General features: G+C 38.6%; 1 protein-coding gene across 1 annotated transcript in view; it reads right to left on the bottom strand.

The window, feature by feature from the left end:
* Positions 1 to 19630, bottom strand: part of LOC122816799 (cytochrome P450 2K1-like) — a 627013-nt gene that overhangs the window by 440313 nt on the left and 167070 nt on the right. Inside the window, exon 2 of the mRNA XM_044089826.1 lies at positions 17969 to 18131. Coding sequence (XP_043945761.1) covers positions 17969 to 18131 — 163 coding nt within the window. The remainder of the gene's footprint in view (positions 1 to 17968; positions 18132 to 19630) is intronic.

The raw sequence follows: 19630 nt of genomic DNA, 5'->3' as shown, positions 1-19630 counted from the left end.
TCTCTATCTATGTACATATATATATATATATATATATATATATATATATATATATATATATATATATGGATATGTAGATATATATAGGTTCATAGGTTCATAGGTAAATACTAGGTGATCTGCCCTGGAGCAATTTTAAGCCTAGCCCGATTCTGTATGGCTTACGCCACCCCTTGATTTGAGTATACTGTGCCCTTTTTAAGGTTTAGTTTACTGTGCCTCTGTCTAATAGTGAAACGGGAGTAATCCCTGGGACAAACCTACGATCCCCCATCCACTTATCGAGATTCTTCTTGAAGAGATTCAGTGAGGTGCTCTGCCTCACATGAACTGGAATTCTATTCCAGAGCGAAGGGAGCCTCTGGGTTATGAACCTGTCCCTCCAGCAAGTTCTATTTATTTCTGTGCTGAGGTTCAAGTCCCTCGAGCATGTGGCTCTAAGGGATTTAGATTTACTGAGGTGGAGCATGTCCATTAATTCTGGATTTGACATAGCTTTGTATGTCAGGCATAGATCGCCTCGAAGTAGGCGGTATGCAACTGAGTAGAGCTGGAGTTTTTTTAACCGAGCAGCATATGGCATCTGTTTGAGACCCTTGATCCTCTTGGTGAGATACTTTTGGGATCTTTCTAATTGCTGCAGGTGTCGGGTAAGGTACATCCCAAAAGGGGCATTGTATTCTATGATGGGCCTGATGAGGGATGAATAAAGGGGCACGATTACCTCTCTTGATCTAGAAATGAAACCCTTCGTGATGAGGTGGGCTATGTAGAAGGTCTTTCTAACCACTTTGGCAATGTGGTTTTCAAAGGAGAGATTGCTATCAACCTGTGTCCCCAGTTCCCTAATAACTTTCTCTGCACTTAATGGGTTTCTGCCTATGTGGTAATTTATGGGCACATTGTTTTTGCCAAAGGGTATGACTATACATTTTTTGGCATTTAGCTTTAAACCATGGCGCTGGCACCAGTTATCTGTCTCTGTGAGACCTTTTTGAAGGATGTTTGTGTCAGCTGGAGAGTTGATTATGGCGCCCAGTTTGCAGTCGTCTGCGAACTTGGTGAGCCATAGTCCTCCCACGTTTGCCTGTACCTCGGAAAAGTATATACCAAACAAGAGTGGTCCCAGGACAGAACCCTGTGGGATGCCACTTGTGACCGGTTTTGAGTCTGACATGGCTCCAGCAACTCTCACTCTGTGGGTATATATATATATATATATATATATATATATATATATATATATATATATAGATATATATATATATATATATATATATATATATATATATATATATGTATGTATATATATATGTATATATTTATATATATATATATATATATATATATATATACACACACACACACACACACACACACACACACACACACACACACACACACACACACACACACACACACACACACACACACACACACACACTTCTAAACATCCATTGCTGTACATATACATGCACATGTAGGCACATAGACTGCCCACCTTTCATGGTAGGAATTTCACTTCTGAAGTAGTTGTGAGACATACCATTCTGTAATGATATTGCACAGTGTTGTGCATAATGCATTATGCTGTCCTCAGGCCGTATAGCTGTAGCAGGCCTCACTGGCTCAGTCCCACAGAAGTTCACCACCACATGACATATACCTGCACTGTATGCTGTTTTCAATGCCACACACTACAACCTACATTGATATGTGCACATAGCAACCTTCAACTACATATGTATGTATGTCCAGCCTTCACTAACAGTTGCAATATGTCCCTTGCCCTATGCACATATACATATAAATACAGACTGCTAACACATATGGAGGGTTCACAGTATGTAGATTATTAGATTATGTAGTTTACATTACCTTTGTCTCTGACAGCTTTTTTCTGCTGGCTTGCTTGCTTGCTGGCCTCTCTCTCTCTCTCTCTCTCTCTCTCTCTCTCTCTCTCTCTCTCTCTCCATATGTGCATGTGATCTGCACATGTGCGTGTGATGGCACCAGTTGGTGGCCAGCATTTAGTAATTGCATGCAGCCTGCTGTGTGGTAATTGCAGTTTTCACTGTGATTTCAGGACACCGCTATAAAATGATAGGTTAGGTAGGCATAGGCCTTTCAGCTTTGCAAGGTGGAGACCATGCTGGTTTGCTGTGGACACTGTTGTGTGAGTCAGAAGGTTGGTATATATCTCTCATATCTAACGCTGTGTTGTAGCCACTGAAATGCATGTTGTACTGAAACCTGACTGTTGCTTCTTCCAGTTCACTCTTCTCAGTGTGTATGTTAACTCACACCTGCTAATGCTAACACTGTTAACATGGGAGTATGTACTTACCTGTGGGATATGAGGATTAACTGGCATACAACAGTAGTTCTTGCAATGTGTTGCTATGGCTTTTGTATTTTCCCTTTACATTCACTCCTTAAATGCCTGATATTTGTCTTTACTGGAATGTGTTGCTATGGCTTTCCTATTTTCCATTTACATTCACTCCTTGTAATGCATGATATATTTCTTTCAGCACTAAGTTCTTATTTGTTTGCTGTGGCTTGGTGGCACTTCATGCAATCTGGTGAGCCCAAGGTCTGGGGTTTGACACTTACAGGGGTATTTTATTTTGCTGCTGAGCAGTACTAGGGCCGTGTCATACAGAGTGAATAAGGCACTTTTAAACAGTTGTAAGCAGGAAGCAGGAAGTCAGTGGGGACACCAGCTAGGGATGTGCAGGCTGGGTGTAGGGAAGGTCCATAGCTGCACATTTCTTTAACTGCAGTAGCTGTACATATGTTTGACATTTGCTGTGACATTTGAAACCTTCCACCTTTGAGAGAGGGGTGAGGACAACTAAGTATATTGTACTAACAGTTATGAATATCAGGCACATGCAGTGCTTGTGAACTGCTATACTGTCATTAGTATGTTAGATGGCTACATGCTTTGATATTTCTGTGTTGTACTCCTACATAAGGGCATGCTTGTGGAAGTAATTCTACAGCTATTCGCAGAGTATGTAACAGCAGACAGGCTGATATGCCTGTGTGTTTCTGACACTTGCAGGCCTCAGATACTCTCAGGTATATATTTGACCAGCCTCAGGGAAAGGTACATATCAGTGGGATACACCCGTGATATATTTCAGATATTCTGCAGTTGTGACTGTGGGGTATTTTGATCTGATGTATTACTACACCATTTCTGACATGCAAGTAGTGTCTACTTTAACTTATTGACAGTTACCATTACGTGGGATTCCCCACCTTTCTGCCTACTGTTAGTACATTTCACAGGGAGTCAGTGGGGCACAGGTAACAGTTGTTTGCAAATCAGGGACATCCCTGTAAATCAGTCACAGATGGAAGGTCTGGCCTCTTACCTATTCAAATATGGCGGTGTTTATCCTGCTCTGATACTGTGTGGGGTTTGTAAGGTGCTACTGTAACATTATTACCTACTAGCATGGCTGCTTCTCTTCTCACACTAATGTAATGCAATTCCACAAGAATTGCCAGTAAAGATACACAGAATAAGCTTTGTGTAATGGCCTTCCTGTTTTCCCTTTACATTCACTCCTTGTATTTCATGATATATTTCTTTCAGTGACAAGGTCTTGTATATCTGCTCTGGCTCAGTGGTAATTCATGCAGACTAGTGTTTCCAAGGTCCAGGGTTTGAGACTGACAGGGGTGTTTTATTTTGCTGATGAGCAGACTACAGGCCTTGTCATACAGCGTGACTCAGGCACTTTTAAGCAGTTGTAAGTGGGTTTGCATGAGTTTGCGTGACGCTTAGCTATGCTTATCTACGCTTAGCTAAGCACACACAAGCGCACACCCGCTGACTACTGCTTAAAAGTGCTTACTCCTGCTAACACCTGCGCTAATTTCTTTTAAAGAGAAGAAAATGGGGAAATAGGAAAGTGGTGAAAAAGGGGGCACAAAGAGGGAAAGACAGTAGGGGAAATCAGCTCGGGATGTGCAGGATGGGTGTAGGGAAGGTCCATAGCTGCCCATTTCTTTATCAGCAACAGCTGTGCATATGTTTGAAATTTGGTGTGAAATTTGAAACCTGCCACCCCTGAGAGAGGGGTGAGGACAACAAAATATGTTGTACTGCCAATTAGAATTATCAGTTTACATGTCCAGCGGACATGTGTGCGAATTGGGCAGCTATGTATGGGGCGTAATTTTTTTCTGGGAACAGAGTGCCCTGTTTTTATTTTTTTTTCAGGTGAGAGTGAAATGTGAGGTAGAAGAAGTAGGTATATTTGGGGAGGTAGGTTGGGGAGGTTAACAGACAAGACAAACAAGACGCATACAGAGGCAGAGTATGACACATGTGGGGGGTAAACACAATTGACGGGGATGGATGTTTGGATATCGCGAGCCCATGAGCCCACAGATGGCAACAGTTGAACTGAGATCCCCACCCATGGGCAGTTACCACTGCGCCTTCACAGCCCAGGCCGGGGCTGTGCTGGGGGCTGGATAGGACGGGCAAGCACACCCGTGAGTTGCACCACTCTCACCTCGAGCTGGCGTAGGGGATCAGTCACAGAACGCCTGATTTCACTACGCACCACAGACTGGACCCTATGGAGGGTGAGTGGAGGCTCTCCTCCGGCCACGCTTGCAGAGGGGGTACGAGCCCCATCCCCTGCAGTGCTTCCACTCGAAGATTGCACAGGGCCACTGGAGGAGGAGGTCCCGGCCTGGACACTGGTGCCAGGTGCACTTGCCAGCTGAGGTGGGAGAGGTGGGTCCGCTGGAACCTGCCTTTCCTGTTGTCCTATTTTTAGCAGTATTTTATGGCATTTTGGCTTAGTAACAAACAACACCATTCAAAATTAGTTGTAACAGCATGCATCAGTATTCCCATTAACCAAACATCCATGAATTCCGAACATTGAGCAGCAAGCATAACACATGCATATTTAGAACAACAGTGCACATTCCAACAGCATGCAGGGTTGATTGGTGGCAACAGGCCATCAGGTTTGGATATGTGAACAGGGCACATGCATCAATGTACATGCAGATATGTATGAACCAACAGGACAAATGTCCATGGGAATTAATTGTGAATACACATACCCAGTTTGGTGTGGAATGGGATAATTTGTGAAAATAGGGTAGGGTGGAGAAATATTACATTAACAACTTACACTACCTATATATATACTGTACATTCCTAGTAGATGCAGATATATCCCATACATGTATTAGTACAGTTTTCTGTATGTAACCTTAGGAATGTTGGTGATGGGGATGTTACTGCTACATTAATATACATTCCGTTTTTATTCATATATGTTCATATCTGGCTGTGTTCAGGTACAGCATCCTGCTACATTTAATTTATATGGGTCTAGACAACTGTGGATGTTCAGCATTTCATACAACCATACTATCTCCATAATGCAAGGGTACAGCAACATATCCAAATTGTGGGACGGACACAGTCCAGGTTCTGTACTTTATTTAAGACATTACACTCTTTGGTTGTGGCTGTCTCATTCATTTCATTATGTAGTGACTGCAGTATACCTTTATTCCAGACTTATTACAGCTTTCTTGGTAGCTTCAAACTGTCTTTCTCACACTCTCTCACTTATTTTATATTTACATTTCAGAATGGTACTTAATTCTAGGCTTTATTAACATTTATTACTGGGTTACAACAATCCTTTCCAGCTGACTCACTAATTTCATATGGCAGAATTTACAAGGATGTATTCAACACTTATCTATCTTTTGTTGATTGATTACCACTTATTTTCAGGTGGAAGCAGTTATCTGATATTACAATACAGGTGGAAACTCTATTTGAGACTTGTTTAATCTTTATTACTGGATTGCAATACACTCTTTTCCAGGCTGCATCACTTATCTAATCTTACAATACTAGCAGAATCTTTATTCTAGGCTTATTTCACCTTTATTACTGGGTTACAACAATGAACTCTTTTACAGTCTGTCTCACTTATATTCTATAACAATACCAGCTAAATAATTACTAACCTGCCTGGTGGCGCAACCTCAGCAGCCTATCAGCATAGGCTCACCGATTCGCGGAACGGACACCTGCAGCTGTAATATAAATGAAGGAATATTGGAACATACCTCTCCATACTATAGGCTAGGATAGAATTTCTTACATACGTAATTACATGGATACTTACTCAGTAGTGGGGCATTGGGCATTTGGCGGGCCTCCTGGATCCAACGGTTCAGTTGGTCCTCCTTACGTCGCTTCAGGTCCGCATGGTGGTGACGGACCTGTTCACCAGTCCTCGGAATGCCTGTGGCACTGGTGAGATCATGTGCCAACCGGTTCCACGCCTCTGCCTTATACGCTCCCCATTGAACCTGGCCCTGCATGAGTTGCGCTTCATGATCATGGGCTAGGAGCAAAACCATATATTTTGACTCCTCAGCACCCCACCTTTGTGCTCCAAAGTGATTTCCCTCTCCTGCCCCTGCCATCCTGACTGCAAATGGGTACCACAATCAGTTATGGTGTGTATTCCCGCCGATGGGGCTTATATATGCTGGTTTTCCCGCACTTATCTGTGATTGGCCATTTTGGATATTTATCAGCTTAAAGCAAACCTGCTTTGTCATGGTTCTATTTTCATTCATTCCTATATATATGCTAATACTGTATTTCTCAGTACAACTGTCATGGCTTAGTGGTTCAGTACTTTGACTATGGTGCACAGTATCCTGGGTTTGACCCTTGGCATTGCTTTCTTTATTTTACTAATGTCTAGACAGGCTAGGAGGTGTGTCTGTGTAAAGGCGGCTTTGATACAGCTTGCCCAATGTTGCCCACCGGTAAGCTGGTTGGCACGCTGCGCAGCTCCGCACAAACGGCTTACGCTGGGTGACACATTATTTAGCTATGAGCCCTCATATTACGCTGGGTGAAGCACTGCTGAGCTATGGGCACTCATATTATGCTTGTTAAAGTGCTGCTCACCTCCGGGCACTCATATTCAGCTTGTTAAAGCGCTGCTCACCTACGGGCATTCATATGCAGCTTGTTAAAGCGCTGCTCACCTACGGGCACTCATATTCAGCTTGCTAAAGCGTTGCTCAACTATGGGCAATTATAATCCTTTTTTTATAAATTATTCTGTCGGATTTCTTCACAAATACATGGCCCATTTCATTACATTTTACTTAAATTATAGTTTTATATATATATATATATATATATATATATATATATATATATATATATATATATATATATATATATATATATATATATATGTCAGGGGACTGTTTCATACTTATTTAAATAAAAATGGTGAATGATGTTGTGGGTGCTCGAACCGTTACTACCTCCTTTTTGGCCAACGTCTCTACCACTACGCTATTGCTACTTGGCTTAATTTGCATATGTAGATCTTATATGCTTTTCAATGTCTGCTAACTGTGGCTGAGCGAAGGGCATGCCCCCGCAAATGAGCGCAAATGCGGGAAAACATTTTTGAAATTATAAAAAAAAATGAAACTGTTATTTTTACGTTTTACACATTTTCAGTAGGGTTTAGTCTGTGGGGATGTGTGGTGTTGTGTTCCTTGACATTTCTAAAGACTCGCTCATGGGTGTTTACTTTCAGGCCTCTGACTCTTCTGGGGGTGTCCCCCTTTGCAGTACTCGGCATTCGGACACGCCCCCTACTTTCCTACATGGACCGTGTTAGCCTAGGGTATGATTCAGCATGCCCTCATGAATATGCATGGCATGCTGACGTCATACCATTCAACTGCAGCCTCCGAGTAAGACATATTAAGTCTTACACAGAGGTTTCGTGAATCTAGCCCCATGACTTTAAGGGTCAATCTCATCTGTTTTTAGATGGTGATAGCTAACATTTGCTGTTTTGCCTTGTATTGTATGACAACCTATATGATTCATTAACTGTGGAGCTTTTCTTACAAATAATAAAAAAGCCTAAGATAACTCAAAATGCAGCTACAAACTCTTTTACTTGTACTATACTTATTAGGTTGGCAATCCTGGCAGTATATGTTGGACACTTTTCCATCTATTGCTTTTAGATACTTTTCCACGACAGACCCCCACCTGTAACTACTGTACAACTGAAATACACTGCATTTCGTATGTTGCATTAGTTCCACCAAACCTATTTAAACTTCCTGTGAAGACTATAGCCTTTATCACTCAAAAACATCTCTGAATGTAAAATCTTTTCCAAAACTAACCAGAACTACTGCTTAACTTCAAGACAATTATTTTTTAGGCTTTACCTCATCATACTAAATACTATCTTATCAGCAACTTAACTTAATAAGTAACATCACTATAATCCACTCAAGATAGGTTATACAGCATTGTTCAACATAAACTATCTAAATAACAAATGGGCTTAATTGGAACCATGACTAATTATGGAAGACTCAGACATTTTAGCTGTCACAGAATCAGAGCTTAATGTTGCCCTTTGTCTCTCAGATTTTAATCAGCATAACTCTTCGGTTCAAATAGACAAAGAACTAGTCAGAGAATAAGTGAGATAAAATGCTACTGATTTAATACAAACTGAAAACTCACCCCTTGAAAACTTGAAAACTAAACAGGCCTGTTCGAAAGAAAATAATGTCCCTTACAGGTCTATGAACATCTACTGTTAGTTAAGCACACAGACCCATAGCTGCCTCTTTTGAACTCCATCATTCATCTCAGAGCTACAACAAACACTGTGTGATTATATATACTGCAGTCATTTGTAAAACACCATCTTACAAAGGGACTTTAACCTAAATGCTATAGGCCCAGAAGCTGAACAACTGAAATGATTCTTTAGTTTTAATGACTTAGAACAGGTAGTGGCTGGATCTAACCCAACCTTGGATAATGGCTGCCTCACAAGCTTACACTTTGTAACATTATTGATTGCTGCTATGGAAGCATTATTTTCCCCAAGTGTCTATGGGATCATTGTTCTGTCATCTCTGTCTGCTCACCTAAAGCATTCAAAGCACTTCTACAGGTTGTAAATAGTAGAACTATATCCAAAGCAATAGAAACAACTTACAAATCCTGCTTCAGAATTGAACTCCTTCATACCAGGACCAAAATACTGATCAGGCACTGTCCTACTTACTGTTTGAAGTGCATTTCTGTCTTGAGTGTAGATACCTCAGAGGGCAGATATGCCCATGACTCACTGTGGATGTTAAAGCAGTAATGAGACAGTGAAATATATCATGTTCATCTGGTAAGAAAAACACAAAAATAATTTCTACCAGGCCTTTTAGATCAAAGTAAAGATTGTAAAACTGTAAAAGAAATCAGTAAAATCTACTCATTTTAGCAATTAGTAAGTTACTATTGCCTCCTGCTCCAAGTAATTTTGTAAAGCTGTAAAGTATTTTACAAGTGACACCCCTCCATTATGCATTCATTTCTGTTCCTACAAAAACTTCCTTTGCTAATGAATTTAGGAATTGCATAGTTAAAAGCAGAATCATAACTAGGTAAATTAATGCCCTGGGCAGTCACCAGACTAGTGCACCCTGGTGTACTGCGCTCTCACATTGGATCAGCAACTCTTTAGCACTGCCAGTCATTCCCCTAACAGTATTCATTCAGGGAGGCTGCCCCCTTTATCCCACCTTAGTTACCATTATGGACAAAAAATTTAAGTGTAACTGACAAACAATTATTAATATGCACCTCGCTGGTCCCAAATATTCGACAGCTAGTACTTCAGGAATATGGTACTCACAAATAACCCCCAAATCTACGAGAACTCTTTCAGAATGGGCAATCATCATTATCATCAACAATCCTGTTGCTGCCTCTGTCAATTCTGTTCCATACTCCTAATTTCTCCCACATTCATGTCTGTCTGGCACAGGTCTTCTCATATGTAATCTATCTCTTGGATGTATGTCCTTGTTTGTTCTACCTTCTTCTTGCCTTTCCAAAATCTTTATCAAGAAATTGTTTTCTGTTTTACTAAACATGTGACAGAACCACCATAATGTGTTCTCGTTGACCTTCTCTACAATTAGGATACTTTAGCTTCTGCTCTGATGTCATCATTTCTACGTGTATCCCACAGTGTGCATCCTGCCACCATCTTAGGCACCTCTTCTCCATCAGCTAAAGCTTCCTCAACTCCTCTACCTTTACTTTCTACGGGGTTTGTTCCACACAAAAGCACTGGTCACACTGCTGTTTGGTAAACCTTACATTTTAGTTTCTTTGGCATTTTTCTGTCACACATTACCACTGGCACTATGTGTCAGTTGGCTGCAACACCTCTGATCCTAGGTTTGACCTCCTAAGTTAGACTTCTTTTCTCCTCAACTGCCCCTCCCTGATACATGAAGCTGTTAACATGTTCCATTATTTTTTCTTCTATTTCTGTTTTTAGTTTCTTTTAATTTTCCCATTTGCTGCCACAACAACATTCTTGTCTGTACTCAGTTCCAGCCCATGCGGCTTTAGTTTTTCATTTTCCAGTGCCATGTCATTTGTAGAGGTTCCTGTTTTGAGTCTGCTTGTAGTGCCATATCATCTGCATACAGCAACTTTGTTGATCTCTCCCTTCAGACCTCTTTGTTAATGTAGGCCATCACACATATGAACAACAGCAGGCTCAGACCTGAACCGTGATACATACCCATTCACACAGGGGAACCCCTCTGTGACTCCAAACACTGTTTACACTTGTGCCATTAGGTACTTGTACTTAGCCTGCACTAATGCTCAATTGTTTCCAGGACTTTGAACCATCGCGGGACTGTCCTAGAATTTCTGCAAGAAATCAGGTACAAATTTTAACATTCTACATCCAGCCTTCCTAAAATTAGCCAAACTGCTAGATGACCCTTTGACATTTCTTTTCATCATTCCTTTCACCTCTGGACCTGTACCAGCACACTTAAACACACAAATATAATTTCTTTGTCTAAGGAAAAATCCGCATCAGTACAGAACTTTTGACCAATGGCTAATTTATGCCCTATTACAAATGTCTTTCAGAAGCTAATCAATAATATTTATTGATTGTTTAATTATTGTTTATTTACTGACTGATTTATTGAAATTTGATTACTGGGTGTCCATTTTCTGAAGAGGCCTGGGGAGAAAAGCTTCAAAATATTACAAAAACATTTTTAAGAACAGCAATTTTACGATCTTAAAAATAATGCAATAAAAAACATTTACAGTTTAAACAACTATACCAAATTAGACATAACATGAAAACATTAGTTAAAAATAAATGCAACGTCTATGACAATGATTGAATATTTAGAGAAATGTTAGCCAGTTTAAAGAAATTAAAAGAAAGTTAGAATAATACAAACAGGAATTGCAATATGAAGTGGAGAAAAAACAGGTTCATGGCATATTTAGACAGAAAGTCAGGGTGAAGAAGTTAATTGAATTAAGGAAGTGAATGAAGAACTGAGAGCAAGGTGGTGTACGGTACTTGTTTATATTTATGGATATAGTTTATCTTGGGGTTAAGTAAGAACAGAGCAAGATTTTGGCTAAGAGGTTTATAAAAATGGTTTTAAAGGACTGGGGGAGGTTATTGGCCTGATAGATACAGATAAGGAGTTCCAGGTCTTAGCAACATGGTATGAGTACAGACAGTGTCCAGCAGATTTGACACATTTGTGGACAGACAGTCACTAGATCGTAATGACCAACCAAGGACATAGTTATGTAGACTTGTTATTTAGTGCCAGACAAGCAGATGGATTCTGCATAGTTTTATAGATGGTGAGAAGGTGTGTAAATGCGAGTTGATGGTGAAGTTCTAACCAATTTGGGCTTCTTAATATTATACAGTGGTGGGTTCAAAAAGGTATTTGCAGCAAATTTAGAAACTTTATTACAGCATTGTTCAAGTTTTGCTTTTTGAGATGCCTGGAGATTAGTAAGGAAGAGAGGGTCACAAAGTAGTGACGGGAGGAGTTAAGTTATGGCAAGCATAGTTTTGGTTGTGTAGGTGAGAGAGTTTTTGACTCTGTAAAGCATCCCTAGGTTTTGGTTATTTTTTTATACAAGTTTTGTATATAATTTACTATGAGATGCAACTTCAGTGGTTGTATTATTAAGAGAGAGGATTTTAAATTTATTTTTTTTCATGACAGAGAGAGATTTGGGGAACAAGAAGCTTTTTTTTTATTGGATTGAGCATGAGTTGTGTGTTACAAAGCCATGTTCCACCTGCAATTAAAGCTTCCTGAGTAATTTTTTGGAGATGTGCCAGGTTGTCGGATCTATATATGAATGTGGGTTCAGCTGTGTTCTGTATTAGGGAAGCTTGTTTTGTGGATGTGTGAATAGTGTTTCTGAGAATGTTAAAGAGGAGGATAGCACCTTTTGGTACAATGGTGATGACTGTGAGATATGGAGAGAGGTGGAGTCCCACTTTACTGACTAATACCTTCTGGATGAATAGTTTTTCAAGCATAGAAGGGTGGGCTGAGATAGACGTAGTGAGGACATTAGACGTTTGCTGTGACAAACTGTGTTGAAGGTTTTAGACAAGTCTAGAAATAAGGGGGAGACGTGTTTGCCATTATCTCAAGCTTTATTTAAAGTATCCATATTATCTTATTTTGCAGAGAAAGACCAACTGGAATAAAAGCCATTTTCAGTGGAGGCCCTGGATGAAAAGCTCCATATTTAACACCAGTTTAGACATATACATAAAATATAGTTACTGATATCAGAAGGAATTCAAATATAAGTGTACATACATGACGGAAAGAGCTTTACAATAGCTTACATTAACATCATTTAGAAACAGAGCAATGTACATTGCTTGCATGGGTATATACAGAGTTATTCTTTCATTAGAAATATACACAGGCATGCATATAGCAGAGAGAAATATAACATTGCAAAAGATACTGTAATATTATGTGTGATTTCTAACAATCAAAATAACAAGAAGAGGCAGCTTAACTATGGAAATACTATAAAGGGAGAAGGTTTTTGATAATGTAATATAGTATGATATGTTAGCAGTACAGCAAATATGAATATAATGAAATTTTCTAATCCAGAAACAGTTATGACTTATGATGTGATGCTCTGTATGGTTTCAGGCATGGTTTCAGCAGCACGGCTGGTTTGAATGTTGTTAGTGGTGCAGTCTATAACAATATGAATAATGGCTAAGTTAAAGCATGTGCATGATAGACATTATTAAGTTGTTTGAAACAGTAAACCATTCCTTTGTTCATGAAATACTACAAAAGCTAAACTTCAGTAACAATACAATCTCTAACCTAGTAAGTTTTCTCTCTCTTTCTAAAGAACATAACAGTTACAGGGGGAGGCTTCAATTGCTGTTCTGGGCACCCTCAGCTTTGGTATACCTCAGTTTTCTAGCTAACACTTTTTTCCACTTCTTATTAAAGACTGCATACAATACCAACCCTCTTTAAACTTTATTTTATATATATATATATATATATATATATATATATATATATATATATATATATATATACTGACAGTATCCTTCATTTAGAATCAGACCACTCCTTTACTAACATTCAATAAGAATGGCAGACCAGCTTCACAGATATTTGGAAGTGGCCGTATAGGAACAAGCTCAAAATAAACCAAAAAAAGTCAGTAATAAGGAGCAAATAAAAATATAATGACAGTGATACTTTTACATTCCCTGCATTCATGTTGACATTTCTGTTTTAAATAATTGCTGCCATTGTTATACTTGCTGTATAGTACATCAAACATGTTCTGCATTTATTTCCTTTGATTTTTCCACCAGTGCCTGTAGCCTTGCCAGTGTTCCCCCTGAGTGGACTCTATAGATTTGCTAGCTTTGCCATTTAGGTAGATGCTTTCTCATGGCCCTCCATGTAGATCCTTCCCTTGCATTTTTACTGTTTCATGCATAATCTCATATATATGAACTGCAGTTTTCCATTTCCTTGTGGTTGCTTTTTTAGCTGCAGTCATTAGTATAAACCCTAGAGTTTTCTCTCTCTCTCTCTCTGTACTATAACCCCACACCTACCAAAAGGAGAGTGTTGGATAACTGCAGCTTGCACCTTAGCTTAAGAGCTTTTGTGTTCAACTTTTCATTCCTTTACCTCTTGACATTCTCACAAAATATGTTCCCATGTGCCTCTCTGAACTTCTCTGCATCCCCAATATGGCCCTGTTACTGTGGGAAATACATACTGTAGTCTTAAATGGGTAAAGAAATAACAGCATAAGCGCAAGAATTTCCATAGTAATATTCTGAATCCTCTAGGTTTTAATACATACCCAGATAATACACATACTTACTGCTAGTGATCCCATATTATTTCTTTTCCTAGGTGCTCCAAACAGGTCTTTAATTTTACTGATGTCTCTTTCCTAGTCTCACCCATCTCTTTATGGGCTTTACTCATTACTCCTTTAGTATCCGTATGATTGGCTCTACCATGCAACAAATGCTGTATGATTTTTACACACTAGCTGTTGTGTCTGGAAACAAATTCTATTTTACAGGCATCACTCAGGTTAAATTCTCATTTTGCCAGCTATTATCCCTGACATCCTTCCTTTTTCCTTATTTTATTCCCAAAAATCTGATATCTGTTCTTCTATCTTACCATCTCCTGTGCCCGTCCTCCACTCTCTTTCCTACCTGTGAAAGACCTATTAGCATGTAATAGTTTTTCAATACTTTTAAATAATCTGTCTTCTGGATTCATTTCAGCATATCATCTTTGTAACATCAATATTAGTGGGTTGGATGTATCTCTGTTAGCCACCCCATACTACCTCCCTTTCCTCCTTTAAGTGCCCTAGTTGCACTGACTATTGCCCTCCACCTATCATGCCATTCTTCTGCTTATAGTTGCTTGAATACCTTATAAATTATACTGAAGCAAAATAGTTGTTTGTGTTGGTAACCCCCATGTCTCCATTCTTTCATTAACATTTAACTGTCCTGCAAGCCTGATATGGACAAATATTGTATCTTCTGTTGAGAGCGCACAATTATTGGAGGTACTTCTCCTGGTCCCAGTGTTACTGTCTACATACTTCCCTCTACCACCTGCCCTTCATTAACTTTGCATGTATGCCTTTATCAAAGTGTAACCTTCAATGCAACAATGTACATACTAAAAACCCCTGCTTTGCTTAATTGGATGGGTTAAACCATTGCCAGTCCATGCCATTAAGTTTAGAGGTCTTCTCATCTCCTCTGTTTAAATATGCTTGTTAATTCCCTGAATCCACTTTACCACTTTACAGTTTCTTCCCAGTTCTCCTCTAATTCCCTTATTGATGGCAGAGTATGTTATGAAGTTCTTTTTTACTGTTTTGCATCTACCATCTGACATTCTTATTTCTGAAATGTCTAATCTTCTTGCATGGTACACTTAAAAAAACAGACTTTTATGAATGACTTATGTTGTGAAACTGGTATAAACAAATAACATTTTGTAACAGATGTAGCACATTTTAAGCTTTTTATTTCTCTCTCTCGCTTTCCAGTGCAAGGAAAGATTACCATATATGTCCCTTCAGCATGAACCAGCTTTCAAGCTAGCTTGCCTTCCTAATTGTTCCATCAGCAGTCACTAGTTCATCCATTTTTGAAGATGTCTGGTAGCTGGTACAGAGGATTAAGAAACTACTAAAAAGATGCTTCCTGTAGTCTGGGGTTTGATTCCCTCAGCCTACCTGTATAATTTGGAGCTAGTCACTTAACCAGACAGTACTCCCAGAATGAGCCTGAAAAAGGTTCATGGAGATAAGTGCTCTTTCCCTGTAAACAGATGCAAATAAAGCTATTCCTCTCCATGCATTTCAATGTCTCTGTAGCTTATGACATTTTTCATCATTTGTATATGCAGTCTTTGGCAGGTAAAAAAAAAACAGTATCTGTTCTTTTGGTCTCCTTACATTGTCAGTACTGCTACATCTTGAAAGCTTCTATTTGTCATTTGAATTTCTCATATTAAACCCAGCTGCTTACACTTTAAGGCACAACATAGCCCTACAGCATTCCCTCTCAGTGGTAATTTCCAACTATATTCACCCTTACTCTTTTGTCATGAGAACCAATCTGCTTTTTTTGCTTTTCCTATACTTCAAATACAAAATAACACTCTCACTGCTTTTATTTTGGTAATAACCTCTCACCCACAAGTCTCTGCCCTCTTTCCTTGTAGGTTTGAGAAAAGTGTATTTATCACAACTTCTACATTTAGTAGTTAGACCAAAGTACCCTGTGGCACTTCTTTCACTCAGAACACATTCACCTCTCTGTTCCTTGCTTAATAATCTTTGTACCCAGTCTTATTGTCCTTTAAGATGGAAAGTCATGTTGTCACCACTTTCTTGTGGTTTACCAATGGTTAGATATGAATTTGTATCACTTCCCACCTTTTCCAGATGCTTGCCATCCAGTTGATCATCTTTTGGCATCTCTTCCCCTCTCTGACTATCAGTTCTGGATTATCCCTGACAGCTTTTACATCCCTCAGATCCACTATTGCGTCATGTGACTCTACAAGGTCTTAGTACTCCTTGTCACCTATATTTTCAAATAAGCTAGGCAGGCAGCACTCCCAGGTTATTATTTTGAATCTTGCACTTCTGTGCCTCATAATGCCAGAGTAATCTTTGCTCACATATTTCTGATAGTCATTCACTTTACAAGTTGCTTCTGGTTTCCAGAGTTCACTCAATGACTGATCCTTCTCTGTAAAGGTTTCCAGCATGACCTCTACATATATTGGCTTTCTGTTACCAGTTCTGCTTCTAGGAGCAGACATTTAGTTCGTATTGTTTCTTCTGTTAGCCTTGACAACTGGAATAGATGCCACTGAATAAAAGTAATGCAATCCTGACCCTCCATTTACTCTGAGAGCCCTAGGAGGGTGTCCTTCCTAGCTATATCATTAATATCCACCTGTGTTTCAGCAACTCATACTTGGTTTCCAAGTCTGTCACCTTCTTCTGCTGCTGCCTGATCCCTTCATCTGCAGGTCCACAATAAAATGTAACTTCTGAGAAAGAACATTCTCTAGCTCAGAATTTTTGGAAGATGTCTTTTTCATAAAATTATGAAGTTCTGAGTATACTTTTCACATTTTCTCTGGTATTAGATCTATTGTTGTCTTAGAAGGATCTGCTTGCTTAAGTATGTTTTCTACTCCCTTACCTGGGGCTGCCTTACTGTCCAAGCAGCCAAATAACTTTGTTGAGCTCAGTGTCTTCTTAATATTTTTTTATTACATTTTGCTCACATCCATACTTTACAACTATCTCCCAGTCATATATTACAGATTAATCACTTTTACTGGTTTACTGCTTATCCCTATACATTACCGGGAGCAGTTAGGTCAGCCAGTAGCAACCTACAGCACCATACAAGAAGTCAGTTGAGCTGTTTTGATTATGCCATGTATGCTGCCTTTACAATTTCTAGTAAAGGACCATTATTATTTTGTAAATGAATGTAGATGTTTAACAGCCAATAGCTAGAACTATATCTTTTAAATAAGTTGATGTTATTACTCTGTAAAATGTTTTATAATACAGATAGTCTGTTGATTCATTTTGTTATAGTGTAAGGCAAAATGCTGTGATATGTACTGTCTGCCATATTGCAATGAAAATACATCTTTTCATCAGTGTTTTGTTATTGAGCACTGTCTAAACATTTAAACTTACCTTTAGTGTGCTTTGAGGAATGTACTGTTTACATTGTTACTGTTCATGTATTTATTTTGTGCCCTTTATGGTGGATGGGTTGTGGCTGAAAAATGCCTGATAACCAACCCACCTACCTAGTTAAGGAATAGTTAAACAAATAAATCAATATGTAAAATGACTATCTTGTATTCTTCCAAGCTGTAGGGTAAAATATAAGGTTAATGAGACTTTATATGAAGCCTTAAACACTTAACTTACCATTTCCCTGTGCTGTTTCTTCAAAGATAGGCACATGTCCCCGGTCTCCAAACTCATATGCATGATTTACTAGGGCATCTTTCACCATCTCATATCCTGCCAGAACTACAAGTTTTTGCAGGCCCATATGAAAAGTGTATATATTTCCATACTTCTCTGCCAGCTTTAAAAAAGAACATAAAATATTTCCATTTAGTAAGGAGATGCTCATCAGTATACAGACTCCCAGTAAAATGTTCCCTTTACACATTCATTTACATCTGCATTTTCTTATTTAACTCACCTTTTATGAGATATCTGTAGGGACCAGACACAATATGGAAAGTAACTTTATGTAATTACTTTTAGATATATTTATACATACTTGTAACGCTTTGAACCTTAAACTGTATTTATTGTTCATCATAAGTCATGTTTACTGATTGCTTATAATTAAGATCCTTGTGTATATATTTTGGAGAAAAATGTGCCTCACTTCATTTTTGCTATAATGTAACCAGCTGTATTAAACTATAGCATGAACACTTTCTCACAGTAATTCTAATCAGAAGACTTGAAAGAGTACACAATTTCTAATTTTAGTAACATCCATTAGCTCCATGTCTTCTTTTCAGGTATTCACTCCCCTTGCCCTTTATTTTAAGCAAATCTACAAACAATAGATCAAAACTAACAATTTAACAATTGTTCATGGCATTTAGCAATTCAATACAAACAATCTAACCTTTACTAGATACAGTTGAGAAAAATACTTAACTTTCGTAAACCTTCATTGTTGAATAGGAAGGAAGAGTTTGCATAAGGTGAAGTACCTCATATACTTTATAGTCACTAAATGGGCTAAGGTTACATATGATAAAGGATCATGGAAACCATCTTCAAAAGCTGCTGATTGTAAGAAAACCAATACCCCTTTAATTGACAATACATTTACAGAGGACTTGCATATCATTATGATTTGCTGTTGATATTTTTAGTGGTCCTAAATATTACAAAGGCAGGCATCTTCACTATTAAAAACAGGTTACTATAAAACAAAGAAACCCAAACGTTTGAAAACCTTGAGGAGTACTCTTCAATAAACTAAACGTCTTTCACTGATATACCACAGGGTAAAGAAAGTGTGTCTATTATTTCTTTTTACAAACAGTTGTTAATATGTGGGACTTTTTAATAGAGTGCTGGCTGTGTTATCAAGTTTATACACAAATCTGTTAAAACTGAACTGCTACCTTTTGCTACCAAATGTATTATTACCCTAAAACTGCAAATTTTTAAGCAGGATATCTTAACTTTTCTGGGAAGAATCATGAATGTTCTCTAAGGAAACAAGAATAAAAATGCCATCCTACTTGTTCTTGATTTTGTAAAATGAATCCCTATAAATGATGGCTATAACAAATGCAAGCTCCATTAACACCAGTTCCAACACTTTGAAACTAAAATACAGTTCAAACAAAAAAAAACAGTAAATTGCAAAGCTCATTGTTGCTCCTTTCAAGCATTATTTGAAGGGGGGCTGTACACCCCTACAATCTATATACTGGGTGCTGTGCAAATGACATTCCTGCTTTTCAAGTATATGCTACGTATGCCTCAGAGAAAAGGGACTACTCCATGATACCACAACCCTGGATTTGTATATAATCCTTTCATTTGCAC

Source organism: Protopterus annectens, chromosome 12.part0 (genome assembly GCF_019279795.1).
Source record: "Protopterus annectens isolate FY-2018-M chromosome 12.part0, PAN1.0, whole genome shotgun sequence".
NCBI lineage: Eukaryota > Metazoa > Chordata > Ceratodontiformes > Protopteridae > Protopterus > Protopterus annectens.
The sequence above is the reverse complement of the archived record's forward strand: the minus strand, read 5'-3'. Positions and strand labels throughout refer to the sequence as shown.